This window comes from Primulina huaijiensis, chromosome 8 (assembly GCF_012295235.1).
Source record: "Primulina huaijiensis isolate GDHJ02 chromosome 8, ASM1229523v2, whole genome shotgun sequence".
NCBI classification, from domain to species: domain Eukaryota; kingdom Viridiplantae; phylum Streptophyta; class Magnoliopsida; order Lamiales; family Gesneriaceae; genus Primulina; species Primulina huaijiensis.
Window position 1 is genome coordinate 22053248 of NC_133313.1, and position 24959 is coordinate 22078206.

The following is a 24959-nucleotide window of genomic DNA, read 5'->3' on the forward strand; positions in this document are numbered from 1 at the left end:
CTTCGACGATGAGATGCCGGGGAAAGTAAATGGGAAAGTGGGTGGTGGAGGTGGTGATACGTGGGTGGATTGGGATGACCAGATTTTGGAGGAGACCGTACCGCTCGTGGACTTTGTGAGAATGATCCTGCATTCTGGAAAGTAAGCTCTTCTCCTACGAATACGAAATAGTTATTATAGAGTAGTCAGGCATGGACCCGGACCTGAGACGGCATATCAGTTGCTCGTTTTGAATATGGGCGAAAGTGGCGTACTAGTTTAATTGTGAAGTTATTGCAATTGAGAGATGTTGGATGACCAATTTGATGCTTGAACATGTAGGACTGTAGGGTTAATGGATATGAATCCTACAATTGATAGGTTAGAATATGGATAATAAATATCTAAATATCATTCAAGGAAAGACTTTGTATTTGAAAGCGGTTTGTGTTTCCAGTTATTGTGTCCGTTGATGATGACAAATGTGACGAGGTTCAAGCTGAAAATGATATTGTTCAAGAGCTTGTTCTTACGATTAATTTCCATTTCCAATTCATAAGATGATGAAGTCTGAATCTTCATTTCGATTTAGATGTCAATTTACATTTGTTCATAATATGTAATACATCTCGAATACCATGCAAGTGACCTTTTCAGTCTCAACTCCGATCCAATAGTAGCCCTTGCTTCTTCCACAGTGTTGATGTGTGTAACTATTACTAGTATTATATACCATGTGTGTGTTATTAAAAGATCAGGGTCGTTAAGATTTTACCCTCGGTTGTCTTCCAAGGACATCATCACACCGCAGATTTTAGTGCTGTAGTACCTACTAAAGAAGACGAAGCCATGATATATAGTACGTACATATGAGAATTTGGTAAGGGGCTAAGGTCTTGGATTATTCAAGTCATATGCACGGAGATGAGTGTGTTGGGAGAGCTAATCCTACCTAATAAAGTCAATGTTGTAGTTAAATATATTAGTGGGCGAAAATTAACGCCGAAACTTGTAAAACATATTTTCTTTTGTTTTTGTTTATAAATATACTTTTTTATTCGCTTCCGGACAATATCCTACCTAATATACTTGCTCACGTCATTAATTAATAATCTGCCAAATGGTTAAACTTTGGGTGAATTGGAGAAAAATACATCTGTCAATTATTTATTTAAGATTCAGTATCTATCCGTTTTTTTTTGTATTTTAATACCTGACAAAATATCAACTTAGCTTTTACTACATGTTTTATGTATTTTTACCTTTTTACCCTTTTAATTAATAAAAAATTATATAAATACCAATTTTTGTTGGTCATCTTCTCTTTCCTCTCATCATTCCCAATGCATTTGAATGACATGTAAATTGAATTTAAATATTTTTTATTTAAAAAAAAACAAATTCTCAACTAATTGAAATTTTTGAAATACTTAGTTTTACTTGCGAAATACTTAATTTCAATTTTAAAATACTTGATTTAGTAAATGAAATACTCAGAATGTGTATTAAAATACTGAATATTCGAATATGCAACGCAAGTTCACCAAATGCTCGCATTTCCATTCAAGATCCATTTGGATGACATGTTCATTTCATTTAATTATTTTTTTATTGTTAAAAAAACAAATCCGCAACTAAGCATTGAACTTTTTCAAGTACTTAGTTTTACTTGCGAAATACCTAATTTCAATTTTAAAATACTTGATTTGGTAAATGAGATACTCATAATGGGTATTAAAATACTGGATATTCGAATATGCAACGTATGTTCACCAAATGCTCGCATTCCATCCAAGATGCATTTGGATTACATGTTCATTTCATTTAATTATTTTTTTAATTTAAAAAAAATTCGCAACTAAGCATTGAACATTTTGAAGTACTTACTTTTACTTGCGAAATACCTAATTTCAATTTTAAATACTTGATTTGGTAATTGAGATACTCGTAAAAATTAATAAAATACTGGATATTCTAGTAGACAATTTAAGTTCACTAAGTGCTCGTATTTCTATCCAACATGCATTTAGATGACATGTACATTTCATTTAAATATTTTTTTAATTATTAAAAGAAAAACAAATTCGAAACTAAGCATTGAACTTTTTGAAGTAATTAGTTTTACTTGCGAAATACCTAATTTCAATTTTAAAATACTTGATTTGGTAAATGAGATACTCAGAATGGGTATTAAAATACTAGATATTCGAATATGCAACGTAAGTTCACCAAGTGCTCGCATTTCCATCCAATATGCATTTGGATGACATGTACATTTCATTTAATTATTTTTTTTATTGTTAAAAAAACAAATTCGTAACTAATCATTGAACTTTTTCAAATACTTACTTTTACTTGCGAAATACATAATTTCAATTTTAAAATACTTGATTTAGTAAATGAGATACTCAGAATGGGTATTAAAATGCTTGATATTCGAATATGCAATGTAAGTTCACCAAGTGCTTGCATTTCCATCTAAGATGCATTTGGATGACATGTTCATTTCATTTAATTATTTTTCTTATTGTTAAAAAAAACAAATTCGTAACTAGGCATTGAAATTTTTCAAATACTTAGTTTTATTTGCGAAATACCTAATTTTAATTTTAAAATACTTGATTTGGTAAATGAGATACTCAGAATGAGTATTAAAATACTGGATATTCGAATATGCAACGTAAGTTCACTAAATGCTCGCATTCCATCCAAGATGCATTTGGATTACATTTTGACATCGTGCACTTGCGATTATTGAAAGTCCATGACTATATTATTACTTGACATCGTGCACTTGCGATTATTTCGAGTTTGAATATTATTAATTTTTACTAATAATTTTACAATGAAAGTTTTGCTTGATCACTAAGCATGGATTACATATTCATCTTATTTGATATTTTTTGGTAAAAAAATTCTCAAATAATCATGAAATTTTTAAAGTACTTAGTTTGACTTGAGAAGTACCTAATTTGAGTTTGCAAATACTTGATTTCGTAAATGAGATACTCACAATATGCATTAAAATACTGGATATTCGAAAATGCAATCTTTCCATGGAAAATTCATTAGGATACTTATTCATATCATTTAAATAAATAAACATAGTTCATTATTCATCATGGTAATCATTCATTATATGTATCAATATTATTTCATTATACTTATTATCAAATTTGAGTTTTCAAAGGGTAAAATCAATTATCAGTGGAATCTAATTATATAATACTTGTAACAATTTAGGTATCACATTTTCATTTCACGGATCTCATCATCAAAGGCAACTCAATATTGACTTCAAATTATATATTTTGACATCATCAAATAATCGAATTTGAGTTTTAAATGGTAAAATCAAGTATTTGTGGACTCGTATTAGGCATTATTTGTATTAATTTAGGTATCACATACACATTAGATACTTCTCACGTAAAAATAAGTATTTTAAAATTTCAGTACTTAGTTGATAATTTGTTTTTTTTTTTTACAAAAAAAATATTAAATAAGATGAATATGTCATCCAAATGCATCTTCCAAGGAAATATAAACACTTGGTGAGCTTACGTTACATATTCGAATATCCTGTATTCTATTACATATTATGAGTATCTCATGTACCAAATTAAATATTTGCAATATCAAATTAGGTACTTCTCAAATAAAAACAAATACTTTAAAATTTTTATGCTTAGTTGGGAATTTTTTTTTTACTTTTACATAAAAAAATATTAAATGATATGAATATGTCATCCAAATGCTTATTCCATGGAAATATCAATACTTGGTGGACTTATGTTGCCTATTCGAATATCTAGTATTTTAATACATATTGTGAGTTTCTCATTTACGAAATCAATTATTTGCAAACTCAAATTAAGTACTTCACAAGTAAAACTAAGTACTTTAAAATTTTCATGCTTAGTTGAGAATTTGTTTTTTTTTAATTATTAAATGATATGAATATATAATCCAAATGTATCTTCCATAAAAATACCAATATTTGATGAACTTACGTTGCTTATTCGAATATCCAGTATTTCAATACATATTCTAAGTATCTCATTTACAAAATCAAGTATTTCCAAACTCAAATTAAAATACTTGTCATTTAGGGAGTAAAATAAAGTATTGATATACTCGAATTAGATATTTTTTGTACTAATTTATGTATCATATTTTGACTTCACAAATGACACATAAAAAGTCACTCAATATTACTTGAAACTATATTTTTTATATCCCAAAATAATCAAAATCGAGTCTTAAAAGGGTAAAATCAAGTATATGTGAAATCAAATTAGGTACTATTTGTACCAATTTAGGTAGCACGTTTTTTATTCACAAATCTCATCATCAAAAAATATTCAATATTATATTCGAATTATATATTTTGACATACTCAATCGAATTTGAGTATTTAAAAGGTAAAATCAAGTGTTTGTGAACTCGAATTATGTATTCTTTTTATTAATTTAAGTATCATATTTTTTCTTCACGAATATCATCATCGGTGTCACTTAATATTAACTTCAAATTATATTTTGGCATCCTCAAATAATTGGATATGAGTATTTACAGGGTAAAATCATGTATTATATACTCTAATTAGATACTTTGTGTACCAATTTAAGTATCACATTTTAACTTCACAAATGACACAATCAAAAGTCACTTAATATTACTTGAAACTTAAGTATTTTCTTACACATTTGAAGTATTCAAATAGCCAAATCAAATATTTGGAACCCGAAAATAGGTATTTTATTGATCAAAATAAGTAATTTTTCTAATTCAACAATGAGTGAGAAACTGTATTTTTTCAAAAATTAGATGATATGAATAAGTCATCTTAATGCATTTTCAATGAAAATACCAATAATTATTGAATTTATTGTGATAGCTCGAAGATCCAGTATTTTCTTACACATTTGGAGTATTCAAAGAGTAAAATCAAGCATTTATAACTCCAAAATATGTATTTTGTTGGTCAAAATAAATACTTAATCTTATTTCATGTTGAGTGATGATCTATGTTTTTTTTAAAAAAAATAAAATGACATGAATAAGTCATCCTAATGCATTTTTCATGAAAGGACCAACAATTACTGAATTTATGGTGAATGCTCGAAAATATAATATTTTCTTATATATTTGGAGTATTCAAAGAGCGAAATCAAGTATCTGGAACCCCATAATATGTACTTTGTATGTCAAAATAAGTATTTACTTTTATTCCATGATAATTGAGAAACAATATTTTGTTAAAATTATATTTTAAATGGAGAAAAATGATATAATTTTTGTGGATAAAATAATATATTTATTTAAATAATAAAAGGTAAAAATGTAAAGTTTGCTTTATGGGTAGTTAAAACTAAATGTGTAGATTTGTCAGGTACTGATTTCTAAAAAATAATGGCTAAGTACTGAATTTTAATTGAAATATTGGCAGAAGTATTTTTTTTGAAATTTACCGTTAAACTTTTCTAAGTTTAGGCAAAGCCTGTCCTGTCTGACATTACCTATTAATGTCCGGTGTGTGTTTTATTTAATTAATTAACGGCTTGAATTTGATTTTACTTAATTAAAGAGTATGAAGATCAACTATTATGTCGCATGCATTACGTCTATGATGCTGACTGAAGAAGATGTCTCACGCGATGCAGCGCCAACTGTCGTGTTTTGCTACACTTTTGGTATCTAGCGATTTTCGGAGGACAAGCCAATCATCGCTGGCTCCACTGTCGTTTTTCTTTTAACGGAAAATTGGTCTTCAATCTCCAACCGTCGATTTTTTTTGTGTTCAGTTTCTGGGTACTTTTTTAGTACCACATTTCCGCATGAAATGTATAACATTTCCACATGAAGTGTACCACATTTTGTATGACATAGTATCATAATTTTGAGCTAAGAGCCCACTTGAATCTTATAAATGACATTTACAAGTTATAAACCAAATACCTACTTGAAATACTTTAAACTCTCAAAAAATTAAACATTTTTTTTTTCATGTTGAATGACAACTATATTGCTGGCCTCGCCTCGTGCCAACCATTACTGCTAACGTAACCCATGTGAAAACCAGGTGTCAACATAATATTACACACACATATATATGTTGCTTTGGCTTTACCAGAGGCATATTTCTAACGCAGGTCTTATATANCATGCAAAGTCAAAACGTTGCATGCATTGAGATTGAGAAAAAGAGAAGAGCCACGATCGAGCAGGGTCTGTTGAGTCTTTGCATATTTGTTTGAGTAATTTGGAAGTAACTGCGTACAAAAGAGCTACTCATTCGTGTTTTTGAGATGAAACTTATTAATCATCTATGATGTAATCCGGGTGAATCGGGTACAACTTGTATGGCAATCCACCGGATAAAGAAAATATTTTAGTGTTTAGGGAATTTGAGTGTAGAAATGGCTTCAATAACACCTGCAAACAAGAAAGGAACTCGTGAATGGGCGCCAGAGGGGTGTCCGGCATGGCCACTCCGATGCTAAAGTCAGCAGTCTGAAGATGAAGAACACAAGCAATATATGTGGAAAATATATGTGTGCTTGAGAGTTAAGAGTTTTCGGAATCTGTAAATGACATTAATACCTGCTATTTATAGGAAAAAAATCTAGGATTACCTCGATTTACGTGCATACCTACCACTTATAGCTTTTGATGTTGACTTCTTGTCAAGCCATCCAACCTCTGATGATTTCTAGAACACTCCAAACCCATGTTGTTCTGACAGATTAGATAGCCCGTATCCATTACACTCGAGTGTGGTGCAATTCTCGATGTAACCCGGGTGATAAGATAACCAGGTGCTTGTATGAGGGTCTGGGCTCTTGATTGCCCGGGAAGAAAAGAAATGCCGGCTAGTTAAGGGCATACCCGGCATATTGTCTCTGATCTGGACCATCCAATTATCCTCCCGGGTCATCTATGACCCGGATCTTGACGGGGTATCAAACCAGTTGACTTAAATATCAATGAAGTTAAAATAATAACCCAGCTCCTTTTTCTTTTTTTTTTTTGGGGCAGCATCTTCGTTAATATGCTATGCTCCCAACTATGTGCTTCAGCAATTTTTATATAATTAAACTTATAAACTCAAAATCGTCGTTTCTGATGTCGAATTTTTTAATGTGAATAAAATACTATTACTCAACTCAAAATGAAATAAATTATCGTTAATCACTTTTTCCGAAAACATATGTATGCCATTTTTTACATTTTCCAACATATCATTACATACTTTTTTTTTTACCGATTCCTAAGATGCAAGACAAACATATTATCATGGTTTTGAAACAAATATATTTTGATAATATCTAGTTAATTCATATGCTACGTTAAAAACAATTTCTTATCCAAAATTTATTTATATGACAGAAGACAAATGCTAATAAAATGAGGCTCCACTTGAATGATAATGCCATACGTGGACGGTCGATTAATTCGCTTTCCCATTTCCCATTCTGCTAAGGTCGCATCAACCGCTCCTTACCATTTATCATTATCATTATTTTATTTGTCCATCTCACACCAACCATGCCTGCCCATCGTATGCAGCATTCCCATTTTGTATTTGTAGTGAAAAACTAAACTTTACTATTTAAAATTTTTATGTGTATTATTGATTTTTCTTTATTTTTTATTTTATTTTTTTGAGTTGGAGGAGGGAGTAATTTTGCTGTAATTAGATCGAAATTTAAAATGTTGACAAAATACAAATCATCACGACATATTACTTGGTTTGTATTAATTTATCATTTCGACCGTTCTAGCAATAGGAATTAATGGCCAGTGGGACCATTCCTTCTAATATACGATTTTCTTATGTCACTATTTGTCGATTTGACCAACTTAATTCCTTTCTTTTTCTTGTAAAATTAATTTCACAAAATTAATATATTCCATAAAAGGAGATAATGATAAGCACATGTGGCCAACGCTATTGCCATTATTCCCCCCATCCCCACTTCTTGCTTGAAAAGTCCGCAGCAGCGTCACACTTGTCAGTACCCCATGGCAGTTTCTAGCTGGGCCTAAATTAAAGAAAATACACAAAGAAAACCAGGTAAAAAATGTTTTTCCTTTTTTTGGAAAAGATAAAGAATCTATCTTTGCCTTATCTTCTGTGTGTTACTTTTTTCTTTTTTCCCTAATTAAGCCTTCTTCCATTGCCTAAATGAGTGAAATTTAAGTCAAAGATGAAACCTTTGTGCCCTTTTGCTTTTGGGGCATAATTATTCATGTGGGCTAACTAGCATTTGGTTCTTGTTTTTGGTTTCGATCTTGGTTTTCCTCTTTTGGTGGGCTGCTTAGAGATACACATGCGCTTATATTTGCATGCACGTTAATGATGCTGTAATTTCAAATTCATGTTCGAAGATTGATCCATGGCAGTGATTTTACGTGGTTTTCCGTAATTTCTATCATCGACAGTAACCCTTTACATGCATCTTAATTTGGTGTATATGCAGGAAGAATAGAGCTAACGAAAGGCTGATCTGGTATTGGTTCCAGTCATTCTTGGTGTTTGTTCAGGAATAAAAGAGTTTGAATTTGCTTCGCACATATATTCGTATAGCTAGCTAGTTTGAAATGGAGACCGATTTGAACTTCAAGGATTTTGGAAAGAGAATGCCTGCGGAGGGAGACGGCGGCGAAGTGACGCCGTTTAGTTTCCCTTTGTCGCGGCAGACCTCAGTATATTCATTGACTTTTGATGAGTTCCAAAACACAGTTGGGGGATTTGGGAAGGATTTTGGGTCGATGAACATGGACGAGTTTCTGAAAAACATATGGAGTGCGGAGGAAAATCAGAACATCGGATCCATCACTGGTAGTGGTGGCAGTGGGGGCGACCAAGAAGTAGGGGCTGGGGCTGGTTGTCTGCAGAGGCAGGGTTCATTGACTATTCCTCGGACACTGAGCCTAAAGACGGTAGATGAGGTTTGGCAGGATATGTTGAAGGAGTGTGGCGGGGGGATAGAATCGAGTGGCGGAGGAGTTGGTGCTAGTGGATCTCAGAGGGAGCCGACATTAGGGGAGATGACACTTGAGGATTTCTTGGCTAAAGCCGGGGTTGTTAGGGATGAAGGTCATGTAACTGGAAGGCCTAATAATGATCCTTCGAATAATTGGGATTTCAGATTTGACAATCAGCGAGAAAATGGGAATGGAGATTTGAACACGATCAATGCTGGGATTGCGGAAAGCCGCAATCAGATTGCTATTCGACCTGCTAATTTACCATTGAATATAAATTTCGGGGGTCAGCAGGAGCCAATGCAATTGCAGCAGTTGCTTCATTCTCCCACAGTGGTGACAAGCAATGGTCAGTTGAGAAGTCCAGGTGCTATGGCCGGAATCCTGGGGATTACAACTCCGAAAATAAACAATACAGGGACACAGAATACAGTTTTACAGGGTGGAGGATTGGGAATTCATGGTTTAGGAAATAATGGTGTTGGTTTTTCGGCAGGATCACCGGCAGTTTCATCAGACGACTTAAAGGGTAATGGTGGTATGTCGTCGTCCGTGTCGCCAACCCCGTACATGTTCAGCAGTTTACGGGGTAGGAAAATGGCCGCGGTGGAGAAGGTTCTTGAAAGGAGGCAAAGGAGAATGATCAAGAATAGAGAATCCGCGGCAAGATCACGGGCTCGGAAGCAGGTAAGAAGTTCAAACATATGGATGCCAATGTAATCTAGTTTTTATGCTTTTGACATAATTTCACGTTGCCACATAGTTCCTATTACTCGAGCTTGATAAAGTAGTAAATAATATTGAATCAAAATAAATAGATATGACCCGACCTAAAGTATACCATAAGCACTCAAACTTGAAATTTACGAACTCGAACAATGGGTTCAAATAACTCAAGAGGCTTTTGATATGGTTTTGCTTCACTATTTTACTAGTAAGTCTTATATATAGCACAGTCTTCGTTAACTCATTATAAGAATGGATAATTGGAAAGGCATACACGAGGGAACTGGAAGAAGAAGTGGCGAAACTGAAGGAGGAAAACCAAGAACTGCAGAAGAAACAGGTAAACAAATTAATGATTATGCACTGATCACTCTAGCTACTTTATTACATATATTTCACTGTTAATGTTCATTCTTGTATATTGATACATTTTTTTTTTTGGATTTGTGCTCCACAGGCAGGCATGAAGGCAATGCAGAAGAGTCTGGTATTCATCATCCATCTTTTAATCCTAGTACCATACATTATTCTACACAAGTACTATGATTCACGATAACTTGATGCATAGTTGATACAACAAAATCTTGAGTAAAATATAGGGAAAATTATCAAAACTCCGCTCCACAAAATCTCATATAAGCAAAACAATTAAATAAGTGTCATGTTAAAAATCTGTTTAAATGACTTTTCGTACCGATGAACATATCATGTCAATATAAATAAATTTCTTCCTAAATCATAATTATAGATTAATGAGTCTGAAAATTTAGAATTTTGATTGAAAACCTTCATTTTGATTGAAAATAGGTGAAATTATTTGTTGCAATAAAAAGAATGGAAAAGTTAATGATATCATATACATGACCAAATATAGTTAGAACAAAACAATTTAACCTAAAATCTAATATGTGGCGCCTACATCAAAATCTAGTTATGTCAAATCAACCTTGGGTTAGAATAAAGTACCACCTTCAATATTCTTGAACTTTTAGCGAATTATTTGGCAATTTAATTTTTTGTATCAATGAAAAAAAATATGCAATTACAGGAAAAAAACATTTTTGTGTCTCAAATGAATATCTAATAGTGAATACACGCCGTATGTACACGCCGTAGTAGCTGCATAGAAAGAATATCAACCAAAATGTTGCAATTATTTCTTTTTTCACGTCTCGTTTTATGTCAATAGATTCGAGAGATGACGAACCAGCAGATGAATGTGGCTAAGAGGCCATGCTTGCGAAGGACGAATACAGGCCCATGGTAGACGATGCTGCTGCATCAACGACTATAATGTGATATAGGTCGACAAAAATAGTCTATAGGAGAATGTCGCAGCCGTAGATAAAAGGAACTAGACAAAAGTACTCCATTTTGCGACGATACGTCCCTCTTCAATGTACATCTTATTACAACGATCACAAAGGTGACGTCGCTATGTCTTCACTTATACGTGGAACGTATATTTATTCGGTCGCTATGTCTTCACTTATACGTAGAACGTATATTTATTCGGTTGTACGGTACCTATGAACGTGCTCGAAATGAAAGTTTTATATTTTATCTTGTATTCCGTTGGCGAGGCCAAGTTCATTTGACATTAAGGGAGTCTGCAAGGGAAGGTTTCAGAGATTGTGAGAGTGACACAAGAACCAGTTATAGTGAATACTCCGTCCCGGGCTTAAACTAGCCTCTACAGAAAGATAATAATAATTAGAGTTTCAATGTTATGGTAAATATAGTAATTTCTATTGTTACATGTTGAAATTTGATATGAATACTGAAGATATGATCTAAACTATCACATGGAAATTCCGTGAGCTTAATTTTGATATATTCAACATCAAACAACCTCTAGGACAAAAACTGAGCAACGCACGCATATGACAAAGACGGTCGTGAGCATCAGTTTATAATTTAACTCATTATGCTGTGGACAGATATATGAGGGAGAGAGCACCCATTTCTTGTCCGAGTTCAAACCTTGTACGAGCTCGATAAGTTCTGATTTGTGTTCTAATAAGGATAGCCAGGAGTGCAAATGTGGTCCTTCCATGAAATCATTTTCCTTCGATCTCTGCCTCTAAAGGATCGAGAGATAAGCCTGCCAATCACAGGCTTGCATAAACCAACATCAATCACTGAAGTACAAGTTCTCTTCTCAGGAGATGCATGCTCATCATCTAAGAAGAAATCAAACATCATCGCCAGGCAAAGCACTTGGTGACCTAGCACTGAATTTTCCTGATCGAAAGGTATCGTCTTTATCATGTGAACATTGACCTGAAAAGGATAGATGGACAATTTGAGTTAGCACTACTCAAAGTGCATAAGGTATTAAAAACAAAAAAACCAAAGTACGATGTCAAGAATATCAGACAGAACACAAGCAACTATTGGAGCATTGGGCCAGCGGAGGGCAATCACTTAACAGGAGATTACTCAACTAAATAACTCAGGCCAGTACATTTGTTCATTCTGAAGATTTTCCGGGGTGTCAAACTTAACAACTGTTTCATCGATTAATCAGGTGCAGTATTCTCACCTCTGCCTCCATTGCACGAAGTTCATTGGACCACTTGGAATCATTATCTTTGGAATCATTTTCACCATGAGACGAACTGTGTATACTAAGTTCAAAATGGGGCGGCCTAAGAGGATACTCCGCACTTATCTTTATCTGAAAACAAAATAAATTAAAGCAAGACAGAAATGAACTCAGTGGAAAACACAAACGACAGCAAAGGAACAATAGATTTAACCTTGGCTTCTAATTTCATGTTCTCGCTACCATTATCCAATCCTCTCATTAGTACAAGACTATATTCTTGGACCCCACAGTCAGCCCATGAATTCTCGACCATTCCTAGTCCTCCCAATGGTGATGCATCGTCAGACACCTCCTCCACTTGTACTGGCTCATCCAGTTCAATTTCAGATTCCACCATGAGATCGATATCTTCCTCATACTTCTTAAAACTATGTGACTTTCCTTTACCGATTGGAGATATGATACTCTTTGAAATGAAGCTCAGCTTTCTGGAATGCTCGACTTCATTTCCTTTCGATGGAGTCAGTTTAACATTATTAACACCAGTAGCAACTGGAAGCAAAGATGGAAGTTCCCCATCCTCTGTTGTGGTCTCCATCTCTTCTCTGGACAAACCAGATTTGTTGTATTCGTCAAAACTCGCAGGACGCTCTCCTTGCCGGACATCAGTCACAGGCAAAGATGTATCATTATCACATGCAAAAGCCAAAGATAACCAGCCATGCAAGTTGCAGCGTGGGGTGTGCGAGGCCCATGGAACATTTTCACAGGTCAGAGTTGGCCAATTACGCTTCATTAGTGAACCAAGTAAATCCCTGTAAGTCAACCAAGATTTCCAGCTTCAAACAAACATTAAGCAAGCCATGATACAGGAGAGCAGAACTATTCAAGTTACCAAGGATACGAATCAAAGTGAGAATCAAAGACAAGATATCTCCAAAAGAAACTTTGTAGCTGAAACGCAAGGATACAGAAGGAAAGTCAAACTAAAATTCAGAAGAGACGAAAAATAGCTATATATGCTATCATATTAAAACAGATTCCAACACTTCAATGGTTCAGAGATCACAATCAGGTTCAACCTTTTCTTTTCATAGCCCTACAGCATCTATCATTTTTAATGGGGCATTGTACAATAAACATTCTGGGCAACAACTCACTCAAGAGCCAGCTGAGCCTTTTTTCGAGCACGAATCCTTTGCACGACTGTCTCAACCCTATTCTGCTGACGGTACAATGACAGACCCGATAAAATGGAAGAGTGCTTAGCAGTTTCATTTGGATCTTCAGAAACTGAAACCAGTGGAGACACCTCTGGCAAAAAATCAATGCCTGCCAAATGCTGAGCCCATTTGTATGGTCGTAAAGCTCTCCTTACATCAAAGGAACAAGAATTTCCAATGCAGAGCTTGGCTGACTGCAAACATTGAAACAATCACTTTAATGCTAATGAAGCATACATTAGTTCATCATTGATGCACAATCTCATAATCAAACCTGCTGAGGGAGCTCAAGACCAGTGTCATCAGGAAACAAGTTACACAATATACTATTTGGAGGAACTTCGTCAGAATCCTCCACTCCTACACACACAACGTTCAACTTTATCAAATATTCAAACTTCAAGGTGATAAGTTTTGCCAAGTTTGAATTTGAAGCATCATCATCATGTATATGCAGGGAAACTTTCAGAGGATGACACTGATATATTCCAGACTGGTCAAGATTTTCCCTGCCTGGAACCTTCTTTGGTCGCTTTCTCCTCCTTTGACCATCATCATCTTCATCAGGCACGTCATCTTCTAACTTGGAATTCTCTGAGTTTGTAGATGTAGCTGACAATTAATATATGAGATAATATTTATCAGATTCGCTCGAAGAGCTAAAGTCCAAGAAATACAAAAGTAGATAAAAATAAAAACAAGTTGAAACAACAATCAAGTACTTGTCCAATCAAACGAACTAATGGTGTTTAGGAAATTCAACAGAAGGCAAAAAACAAGCTTTAACAAATTCAGCACAATTTTTGAAATCTTGTTCACTAGCTAAGCACCATAAAGGAAACTCCTCTATCCATTACAAGATAAACCATATGCTTAAAAAAAAAAGATTCCAGCATAAAAAACTAACATCGAGAAGTTATTTTATGTCAAAATTCACAGAAAGAAAAATTTCATTTCCAAGTTATCCAGTCGACTTCCTACAAAAGTCACCAGCATTCCATTCCTTGCTATAAGAATTTTCTTCCCTGCTTAATAGAGAATATTTTCACACATCTAAGCACATACAAATCAATTCCCCAACAATTGCAACAACGAACATCATGTCTCATACATAGAATTGGCGAGGTGCATAAAACTATGTAACGTTACCCAACAACCTTAAAGATTAGTAGGCATAGTTACCAGTGTCCTTGTTTGCTAGCTGGCGGGCAAAAGCCAAAGCATCCTTAATATTTCCAGTAATCTCCAGTTCAATATTCTCTCCAAAGGCTTCCTTTTGAGCAAATAATTGAGAATAGGTCACATATAAAGGAGGTGGAAGCAGTTCTGCTAATTGCTGCTGCTTTAGTTTCTTGGTGTGCAGAACACCTAACTGATGCTGCACAGGCAAGGATGCTTTCTTCAGAGCTTTGAGGTGTGAAGGGAGACTTGATAAGAACTTTTTCCTGTTAGCAATTGTCTCTTGAAGAGCTTTCTTTTGTTGTTCCAATTTGTCATGTAGCTTACATAATTCTTTACGCTGACAAGTAAATACATTAATATGTCAATGCTCAACAGTGCTATTTAATGCATTGAGTATCGAATGCACAACCTAACAGAGACAAAGAAGGAAAGTGGGAATGGTGGAGAGAAGAAGCGTAGAAATCAACAATCAGCATCACAATTCAAAGGTGTCTTTTGAAGTCAGACCATTTTATACATGGTTAGTGAGTGTTTCTACTACACCATCCAGAATGAAAGCTAAATGGAATAACCTTTTAGGCATCCAAACTCCAGAGCACTTTACACTTCAATATTTTGTGGCATGTTTAATACAAAATCAACAACTTCAAATGCCGTTTTGTTTTTCCGCAGAAACAATTGATTCATAACTAGAACTCTTGAAATTTTCTATACTGCTAAAATATTACATAAAAGTAAAGATCGAACCATCCAATTTGTAGTGCATGCGCTAGTAGATACGAAAATCTTCTACACAGAAAATCACATTCTTCACAACTCGCCATTAATAAGAAAAGCAGCAGGACCAATCATAATTTGGATAAAGGAAAAAAACATTCAAGCTCATTCAGAAAAGTGATAGAAATAAAATAAAGGGCGCAGTGCGTATACAAGTAAATGAGTAAAAAAGACAAAACAAAATCGTACTAAAAGGTTTACCTGGAATTGCTCATAGTTGAGCCTTTTGAGCATCAAGTCATGGTTGCTATCAGTTGATAATACTGGGCTTTTTATCTCGTCTGTAGCATCAGAGAAAAACTCTTCCTCAGGTACAAGATCAATGTCAGGGTACTTAGTCTTGAAATCTTTGCAAGCTTTTATCGCTTTGACGTAGTGATTTTTCTCGTACATCAAGTTGTGGAGCTGCAAGGTTGTGAAGTCCACCGGGGTCTTAGCACGCTCTGTTTCGGCTTTAATCCGATCTTCTTCAAGCAAGATGGACCTGTTTGCCTGTTCCCGTAACATTGTACACCATGTTAGCTCTACCTAACAATAAACTCTTCACAGCTAACTTCCCAACATGGGGACATCCAGAATAATCTGGAACTGAAATTAACAGCTTTCGAGTCGAGCAGATCTATACATATGAGTGAAAATGACGACTTGGAGAATAAGAATGAACTAGTAGTTAAAAAAATGGTGAGATTCAAGGTTATCCAATTCCATCTTCCAAACTGCTATCTACATTCTTCCATCGCAATGTGAACTTCTGTTGGGGAAAGCCCCGTAATTAGCAATTTCACATTCATTTCGTTAAACACGAACAGAGCCCTAATAATTAGAAAACACTTGAAGCCTCGAATCTATGAGAACAGAATCAAGTGTCCTCAACGCGATCAAAAGAAATATGACATGTAATACCTGACGAAGGGAGACGAAATTGAGTAGAACTTGTGTGACGAGTTCACGGAGATGGGATTGGGGAGTAGCTTCTTTCTTGATGACCAACATTTTGGCTACGATATCCTCGATCGAAGTCTTGCTCCGCTGCAACACATCGTATAGCGCAGCCATATCTACGTTACGCTCCGGCAGTATTTCGCCAGGCTCAGCCATCGTCTCCTCCATTTTCCAAATCACTAAGCAGCTTCTTCGTTCAAGTTGCCTCGCGAACAAAGACCCCGGTTTTGTTAAAAATATTAAAACAGGTTTTAGGTTTTCGTCTTTTTTTTTTTTGAAACGGAAAAAATATATAAAATGCCATAAATCTGAAAAAAAAAGTCGTTCTTCTCTAATAATTTTTAATTAATATAAAAAAACTATCTCGATATTCTTAATTTTAATGTAATCTAGGATATTTTACACGAAAAGTATTTAGCACGAGAATATATTATACAAATTGTTCTATAAAATCGATCAATTTGATTCATAATTAAAATAAAAATTAATATTTTAAACTTCAAAATTATATTTTTCATCAACCGAATCAAAAATTTTTTTTTTGGGACTTTTGGTATTTTCTACTCTTATCTTTGTCAGGGTTGTTCATAGGTCGGTTCGATTTTCGATTTTTATTTCGGTTTTTTCGGTTTTCAGTTTTACAAATATATAATTCAATATCCGAAATATTTTTCTTCGGTTCGGTTCGATTTTCTATCGAAATGGTTCGGTTATTTCGATTTTGATACAATTATTTAAATTAATAAGATAAATATATTGTAATATATAATATGTTATATTTTTATTTGATTTCTTAGTAAAACATTTAAATATAAAATCTAAATGAATTACATAAACAACAATCAACTAAATATTATTAAAAAAAATTCATCATTCACTAACATCATCTCAAAAAATATATAATAAAAATAAAATTATTAATTTACCGAACCAAATAAATTTCGATTTTAACATTTATATCTGAATCATTAAATTCGATTTTCAGTTCGATTCAATGTTCGATTTTTTCGATTTAAATTTTCGATTTTTCAGTTTTATCCGAAGTTTAAACACTTTATACTAGTTATTATAATCGTATTGTCTCCTTTCGAATTTTACATAACCGAGTGTGTAGTATAAGAATCACGGTTAAATTTAGATCCAATCCAAGCTCGGCCCGTTTAAAAAGAAATCAGCCCAATAAATTTTACATATTAACAACCTATGCTGGGCCTATAGGTTTTGGGCTATAACTGATCGAAAAGGACTGAAATAATTTTAATTGGAAAGGACTGATTGGGAGCTATTATAACATTTTAAAGTTAATTAATTTCAAGATCATAGCCCCATTATGTGATGTTGCAAATGGATTTATTCCACATTTAATAAATTCCACTCTTATTTAATGTGTATATATAATTGTATGGCATTTTCATTGTTGGTGAGTAAAAATTTGTTTTCTCAATATTATTAAACAACGATGTACCAGAAAATTTTTCCGTACGATTTGTTTTCTTTCTACACTTTGCCTCTTTTCGAAGACTGTTTCTATTCACCAAGAAATTAAGTAATTATATATGTTTAAAGTACATTTATGGTATTTATTTGCTTTCAACAAAAACAATATTTAGCTACTCATTTTAAGATAAATTTGAAGGCAAACTTTATATAAAGGAAGCCAAAAAATTGGACTTCATTAATTAACATTTATATGGGTTATTATATAATACTTGGTTAGTTACATGTTGCATTAATGTAATATTTGACACCATGTGATGCCTTTGTATCGTCTTGAATAAAAATGCCAACATCGGATGCTTTCACGTTGATGGTAGGAATTCAACTTTATGTTTATTTCTTTTTCTTACATAAATAATAATGTTCTTTTTAACATTAAAGATATTGCAAATGGCAGAAACAGGATGTTCATTAATTTGCCCTTCCAGACAAGTTAATGTTGGATAAATGGTGAGTGATGAATGAAAAGACGTGAGAGTTGCCTCACATTAGCAAATGTACAAATAAAATCTTCTTTATTAGTTTCAGGTTTGAGCTAAGGGTTAGGACCCCAAGGGGTCACAGAAGTTTTCAGAAGATGGAAGACGCTGATAGGCTAGATCTCGATGAAAAACGCGCGCTGTAGGCCGGCCGGCTCGGAGCGGTGCGGTGCGGTCTCTTGAAACCATCTATGACCAATATAATCTATGAAGCCATATCTTAGGTTTAAAGCGTGGAAAAAATACAAGAATGGATTCAAAAGTATGGAATTAATGTAGAAAGTTAGCTTAAATTTGCGTTGGAGACCATCCTGTTTAATGGGATTCTAAAGTATTTTATTTTATCTCTCTTAATCATCCCATCCCATTTGCCATAGCATAGAAGAGCACAACATTTTGACTTATGAGGACACTAGATGATTGAGTATATTTATACTTTTTACATCTAAATTATTTTGGATTCATTTTTTTCGATTGTCACAAATATATAATTCAGTTTTTATATTTATTAAAATCTTTTTAAATTTTATGAACATATCTCTATTAAATTAATTTTGAAAAATCTACGAATAATTTTTAAATAAATTAAGTGAAAACAAAATAAATTGTTCGTTCGTAAACTTTATATTTTCGATGATTTTTTAATCTATATGAAAAACAAATAAGTCCTAGAGGAATTTTAATTTTTTTTGTGTGTTGCATGGACTTGGAATCGCTCCTGTGACAGTTTCCAAACACGGTGCAGGGATAAATATTCCTATTTAATTCAACAATTTTATTTATTTCCATATTTCACTTTTCCGCAATCTACGCCAAAGAATCCTCCACAATGCAGTCAAACTTTTTTCCAGCCACGCCCCATGAAAAATAGATCAAAACCCAATCAAAACTTTTGTTTACAGACAATCATGATTTGATGGAGACAACACGGGGCCTTCCTTTTATCCCATCAAACTCGAAAAACAACATCGTCTTTATCGTTAATCCATGAGCTAAAAAGCAGGTGACAAAGACACGATTTTTATATGAACATGGATTATTTGCAGACTTGGCCTTTTCCTTGAGAATGCCAGGAAGAGGTATTCAAGAATCGGGATCGGGCTTCAGGGCCCGAGATGTGAGCCCTAATTCTCTCATTTTTAATGCCGAATCAAACTTCAGCCTCTTCTCTTCTGCTTCTGGTAGTGTGGAGCGCTGCTCTTTTACATCTGATGCGCCTGATCAAGATTCTCTCGCCTCTGAAGTTTCTCAAGTAATGCTGATCTTTTTCTCCAGTTCTCGTTACATTTTCTTTGCCCCCTTGCATTTTAAGAAATATTTCTACTTGTTCAATGTACTTGACACTGGTAAAATTGCATTATGTTTAGATCCTCGATATGTACTTTGTTTGCCTTCCTTTCATGCACACATGTTCAATAAATAAAATTGGTTTTGTCTTTCCCAATTGGTCAACATTTGAAATGTGAGAATGCTGTCGAGACGTAAACGTGAAACAGAAAACTCGCTGGTTGTAGTTGGTGTAAATGGTTAAAGAATTTATGAACTGGAATTCTTGACGCGGGTTTTGAATTTTAGCATTTGAGTTCAATCAATGAACTGGAAAGTTGAAATCTTTGATTTGAAACAGCATTTGACAGGGCATGAACTGGCTGAGGATTTGAGTGGTCCAGATCTAGATCCAAAAAAGCCGAAACTAGTATACAATAATAATGTTAACCTCAGTAGGAAAGGAAAGACTAAAGGTACTGTTTTCCCTTTTTGCTTGAATTTGAACGCTAGATTAGCTGGCTTTTGACGATATACTGATGTATTTTGAATGGTAACAAGATTTGGTGCGAAATTCAACCATGGATCGGAATACTTACTTTGTTTTGTTCAAATATGATGTGTACTTAGTTCAAATATTAGATAGCAGTGAGGCAGAGACTACAGAGGATGAAAATCTGGCTATAGTGTCCGCAAGAAATTCGTTCTCTCGAGCCCTTAAAGGTATCACAATCAATGCATTATATTTCCTCGTGTAAATAAAAAATGTATCTTTTATGTTAATTAATTTAGTGCCCTTTCTTGGTGGGTTAATTTGATTAGAATGTCAAGACAGAAGGTTGAGATCTGAAGGGTTATTGAACAAATCATATCGCAGAACTGCTTCTCTGGATCTCAACATTTCCGTGAGTAATTCTGCGAACTCCTCTTCGCCACGGGTTGGTGTGATGAAAAAACAGTTTGCTGCAACTCGAAGGACCAGCGCATTCCCGAGTCCTGGCACACCTAATTACCGGCACCCAAGTATGAGGATTCAGAAAGGATGGAGTTCTGAACGGATTCCATCTCATACCAATGCGAATAAGAGGACTGTAAATAATGCATTGTTTTCTTACAGTAATGGAAGGACCTTGCCTTCAAAATGGGAAGATGCAGAAAGGTGGATTTTTAGTCCTGTATCTGGCGATGGTTCTATAAGGGCTTCGACTCATCAGCCACGGAGACGTCCCAGATCAAAGAGTGGGCCACTTGGGCCTCCAGGTGTTGCTTACTATCAGATGTTTTCTCCCGCTGCACCTATGCCTGCAGGAGGGAATACAGCGAAGCTAATTGCAAACTCTCCATTTTCGGCTGGAGTGTTGGCTGCGGATGGCTTGTGGATTCGAAATGCTGGTTCTGATGGTAATGCGAACTTTTTTATAGGGACGGAGCCTTGTATGGCAAGGTCTGTTAGCATACACGGATGTTCAGAAATGATAAACCAATCATCATTGCCCAGACTCCAAGGTATAAAATTGATTTCTCGGTTATTTTGTGCTACTCTGAGGCAAACCTTTTCCTTGTATCATATGCCATCGGATGTACTTAAACGCATTCTGGTTATACATAAATACATTTGAATTTCATATTGCAAAAGATATATTGTATAAACCAACCTTGTTTTCTCTATCGATCCTCTTGTCTTCTAGGTGGTATTTGATTGATTATCACTTTATATATTGCTATATATCCATGTAAATGGGAAGTGTAATGGTTTTGAAGATTCAGCCAACAATATATCACGCGATATTTCGAGGCGGGACATGGCCACTCAAATGAGTCCAGAGAGTAGTATCCACTCCTCATCTGAGAGGAGATCATCCTTCTCTCTTGCAACTCCTATGTTACCCCTTGTAGAATTTGAAAGTACGCATGCCTCCAAACCAGAGATCAGGGATGTGCCGGTTGATGAACCAGTCACCATGACAAGGTGGTCCAAAAAGAATAGGAGTAAGAATTCTGGGAGGGGTGGTGGCTATATAAATGACTGGAAAAGAAAAGCTGTAAACATTGGCTCTGCTACTTGGGAAGTTTCGATTGAGACATCTAAGAGTATTTCGACGTAATCTTATTCAACTCTCCCCTTTTCTTTTGCTCGTCACAATTACAAGTATGCAAATAAATATATCTATCATAGCAAAGGGTGCTCAGTGCATATGCAATTTATTGTTGCTACCACTTTCAGGATTCAGAGGGAAGAAGCCAGAATTACTGCATGGGAGAATTTGCAAAATGCAAAAGCTGAAGCTGCTATAAGGAAACTAGAGGTAATTTCAAGCTTTCCCTCACTCGTTAGCTGTCATAAAGCTCAATTTGCAGCTACATTTTGTGTTAACTAGAAATTTTCATTTGATTTTCGTTGGCTGACAAAGAAAAAAACTTAAAGCGCATAGTATTCGCGCATTCTTGTGAGAAGTTAAAAATAGAAACCAACGTGGATTTTTTTCCCAATTCACATCACTTAAGCACATGAATTACCGTGAATGTAAAATGATGGCCGTTATGCTTTACATCAACATAGACATCAATGAATTAACTTTTAAACATGGTTTAGATGCAGTTGGAGAAGAAGAGGTCATCTTCTATGGACAAAATTATGAACAAACTGAGATCAGCACAGAAGAAGGCTCAGAATATGAGAAGCTTGACGATCACGAACCAGTCTCATCAGGTTGAAAGGCCCTCTGTCAAGGCATTATCCTTTCGAAGAACTCGTCAAATAGGTTCATTAAGTGGTTGCTTTACTTGTCATGCATTTTAGATCCTTTCGATAATATTCGGGCCATGATAATTTTCACAACGCACTAAACATTTGTTACCGAAGTTTAACTTGGAATCGTTGTGGTTGTATGTCTTGTTGTAATTATATATTGTCTCAGACATTTATCAAGAAGTGACTGAGAGATCCATTCACATACAATTTATGTATTAACCGTTGTTCGGGATCCAGGCTGCTTTGAGTTTGCCTTTGTGTTCTATATTTGAATGCTTAGCCAGGCCCGAAAACCATAGTTTTAAATGCTTTCAGTACTTGACATTTAGATTGTATTAATAATTATCAACTTCCACAGGAATTGCTTAGTTGTTTATAATGAATAAACAAAAATGACCTCATTTTTTCAATAAATATATTATAGATGTAATTCCCGAGTGTTTTTTATAATTAAAGTCAAAATATTTTCAAATCTCGAACATAAGAGACTAACATCCTCGTGCTATTGTGGGATAATGGTAGAGTTTGGTGAATGTGTTAAGGATTGGGCTCATGCCGCGCAAGCAACACTTCATAAAAGAAATCGGTGTTATTTTTACTTAAGCAAAATTGTTGACTCAAGTTGTTATTAAAATCGACTAATTCGTTCGAGGACTTGGCTGCAGTTCAGCGTGCATTTTGGCCTTTTCCATCTGCAATGTTCAATTATGCGAAGTTCAAGAAGTTGCTTTGTATCAAACCAAGGAATACACCATATTTTTTCATATATACCAAAAAAGTGTTTTGCTCATAATTTGAAGCCCAAAAGATTTGAATATTTTGTACAATAGAAGTTACATATCTCAACAATGATATTATGATATTGTTCACTTTAGATTAATCATTCATGGGTTTGGTTTTTATAAACTTTACCCAAAATATTTCATACCAATGAATCAACACATCTTATTAACCAATTATCTTCCTAGAATATTTCGACTTTGTTTGAATTCTCGATAGAACACATAAAGTAGACCGAAACAATTTGGTAGACCAAAGGATATAAGACGTATCAATACACTGTTGCTCGAAAGCCATGCAATGACATTGAACTTGTGTATTATTTAACACATTTCAGAAACAGCATGTGGACAAGGTTTCTAAATATCGAATCCGATTCAGACCACCTAGAACAAAGGACAAGGGATGAAGAATTTAGTGCTCACGAGATATTAATTTAATGTCTTTTTCTTCAGTACAAGACGTCCCACTAAAATTTCAAATCAACCATAAAGTCATATATAACATCAATGTTATTTCATTCATTTTCATACGTCCATTAAATTATTTTCTATAAATTAACTAAATATATACACAATAAAATCAATCAAGACTGTACTGGATACACTTGAGACATATAGGACCGAGCGCTTCCGCTTTACCAAAAGTTATAGCGGACAGTAATAGTGTAACTCAAATCTTTTAAACCGCACAGCAGATCAAACACCACGATTCGATCGCTCTACCAAGCAGGGACAATTATTGCACTCAACAATCTCCCTCCCAATAATTGCACTCCTTGCAATCAATGGGAATCGAACCCGTGACCTTGGCTCTGATACTAATTGTAGGACCGATCGCTTGCCGCTTTACCAAAACCTATAGCTAGTAGTAATGGTGCAACTCAAATATTTTAAAATGCACAGCAGCTCAAGCACCACGGTTCGATCGCTCTACCAAGCAGGGATAATTATTACACCCAACAAGACATGATCACTGCATAAATATATTTATTTGTAGATATATGTAAGGTGTGTGTATATTTTAGGGGGAAAAAACCGTAAACATTGGGCCACTTGCATGTTTTTTTAGAACACTTTTAGTCTCCCTCTTTTCCTCCAGATATTACAAAGAAATTAGATAGAATAAAATGCATTTTTAAACCTAGACATAAAATAATATATATATTTCTTTTAAAATGCTAAATACATCTGATATTTTAAATATGGAAATGGTTATATAAAGCTCTTGTGACAAACAAAATATAATTCCAAAAGAGACTTTATATTCCTAAAGGCTACACATTTTTTTAAAATAAAAATATCATATACACACAGATATATATAATAACAAAAACTATCCTTTGTGATGGAAATAAATGAAGCAAGTTTGTGTTATTATACATACAAAAGATTCATTGTACATTGGAGAAAAAAGTCTATGCTTAATTAACAGTTGACAGGGCGGCATTCCCATCACAAGATGCTGGGGATTCATTGAATTTCCCACATGGGATTTCCCCTTCAAGTGAAATGCTTTCTTCTGAATATCTTTTTATATAACATAATATATATATATATCTAAATATTTATTATTGTTCGATGTTCCAAGATTTTTATTGGATTGCATCGAGATTTTATTTTATTTTATATGATCTGTTGGATGAGAGGAATGAATGACTTTTAATAAAGCATGATTCGTAAGACACGAACACCACCAAATTTCATCCTACTTTATGAAACAATCAACCCTTTCGCGAGAAATTCCTTATAAATCTTGCATAGTTAATTTCATAATAATTGCTAGATTTTTATTAACAATAGGATGCTAAA

At 34.3% G+C, this 24959-nt stretch overlaps 3 protein-coding genes across 4 annotated transcripts; 2 read left to right on the plus strand and 1 right to left on the minus strand.

Annotated features, from left to right (window-relative positions):
* Positions 1-7930: 7930 nt before the first annotated feature.
* LOC140982685 (bZIP transcription factor 46-like) lies at positions 7931-11269 on the plus strand. 2 transcript variants are annotated; one of them, XM_073449328.1, is made up of 5 exons: positions 7931-8059; positions 8466-9660; positions 9968-10039; positions 10157-10186; positions 10889-11269. In XM_073449328.1, exons 2-5 carry the CDS (start codon positions 8587-8589, stop codon positions 10964-10966), a joined length of 1254 nt encoding a protein of 417 aa, XP_073305429.1. In that variant the 5' UTR covers positions 7931-8059; positions 8466-8586; the 3' UTR covers positions 10967-11269. The 2 variants fall into 2 exon arrangements, with proteins under 2 accessions (XP_073305429.1, XP_073305430.1); XM_073449329.1 differs by lacking the exon at positions 7931-8059 and adding an exon at positions 8099-8349.
* Positions 11270-11403: 134 nt separating this feature from the next.
* Positions 11404-16591, minus strand: LOC140982684 (THO complex subunit 5B). The gene is made up of 8 exons (XM_073449327.1): positions 16336-16591; positions 15634-15924; positions 14656-14992; positions 13748-14085; positions 13411-13667; positions 12462-13065; positions 12245-12379; positions 11404-11982 (listed from the first exon to the last, which is right to left on the minus strand). The coding sequence occupies exons 1-8, from the start codon at positions 16540-16542 to the stop codon at positions 11716-11718; spliced, it is 2436 nt and encodes an 811-aa protein (XP_073305428.1). The 5' UTR covers positions 16543-16591; the 3' UTR covers positions 11404-11715.
* A 2570-nt stretch (positions 16592-19161) lies between these two features.
* On the plus strand, positions 19162-22602 carry LOC140982234 (uncharacterized). Its single transcript, XM_073448664.1, has 7 exons — positions 19162-19602; positions 19978-20092; positions 20247-20339; positions 20439-21122; positions 21378-21717; positions 21841-21922; positions 22210-22602. The coding sequence occupies exons 1-7, from the start codon at positions 19417-19419 to the stop codon at positions 22414-22416; spliced, it is 1707 nt and encodes a 568-aa protein (XP_073304765.1). The 5' UTR covers positions 19162-19416; the 3' UTR covers positions 22417-22602.
* The last annotated feature ends 2357 nt before the right edge of the window (positions 22603-24959 follow it).

Coding starts and splice junctions, on each gene's coding strand:
- LOC140982685 (XM_073449328.1), top strand. CDS start 8,587: ATGGAGACCGATTTGAACTTCAAGGATTTTGGAAAGAGAATGCCTGCG. Junction 9,661..9,967: donor GATCACGGGCTCGGAAGCAG/GTAAGAAGTTCA, acceptor ATAATTGGAAAG/GCATACACGAGGGAACTGGA. Junction 10,040..10,156: donor AAGAACTGCAGAAGAAACAG/GTAAACAAATTA, acceptor TGTGCTCCACAG/GCAGGCATGAAGGCAATGCA.
- LOC140982684 (XM_073449327.1), bottom strand. CDS start 16,542: ATGGAGGAGACGATGGCTGAGCCTGGCGAAATACTGCCGGAGCGTAAC. Junction 13,668..13,747: donor GTCTTGAGCTCCCTCAGCAG/GTTTGATTATGA, acceptor CAATGTTTGCAG/TCAGCCAAGCTCTGCATTGG. Junction 13,066..13,410: donor AAGGCTCAGCTGGCTCTTGA/GTGAGTTGTTGC, acceptor GTTGACTTACAG/GGATTTACTTGGTTCACTAA.
- LOC140982234 (XM_073448664.1), top strand. CDS start 19,417: ATGCCAGGAAGAGGTATTCAAGAATCGGGATCGGGCTTCAGGGCCCGA. Junction 20,340..20,438: donor GTTCTCTCGAGCCCTTAAAG/GTATCACAATCA, acceptor TAATTTGATTAG/AATGTCAAGACAGAAGGTTG. Junction 21,718..21,840: donor ACATCTAAGAGTATTTCGAC/GTAATCTTATTC, acceptor TACCACTTTCAG/GATTCAGAGGGAAGAAGCCA.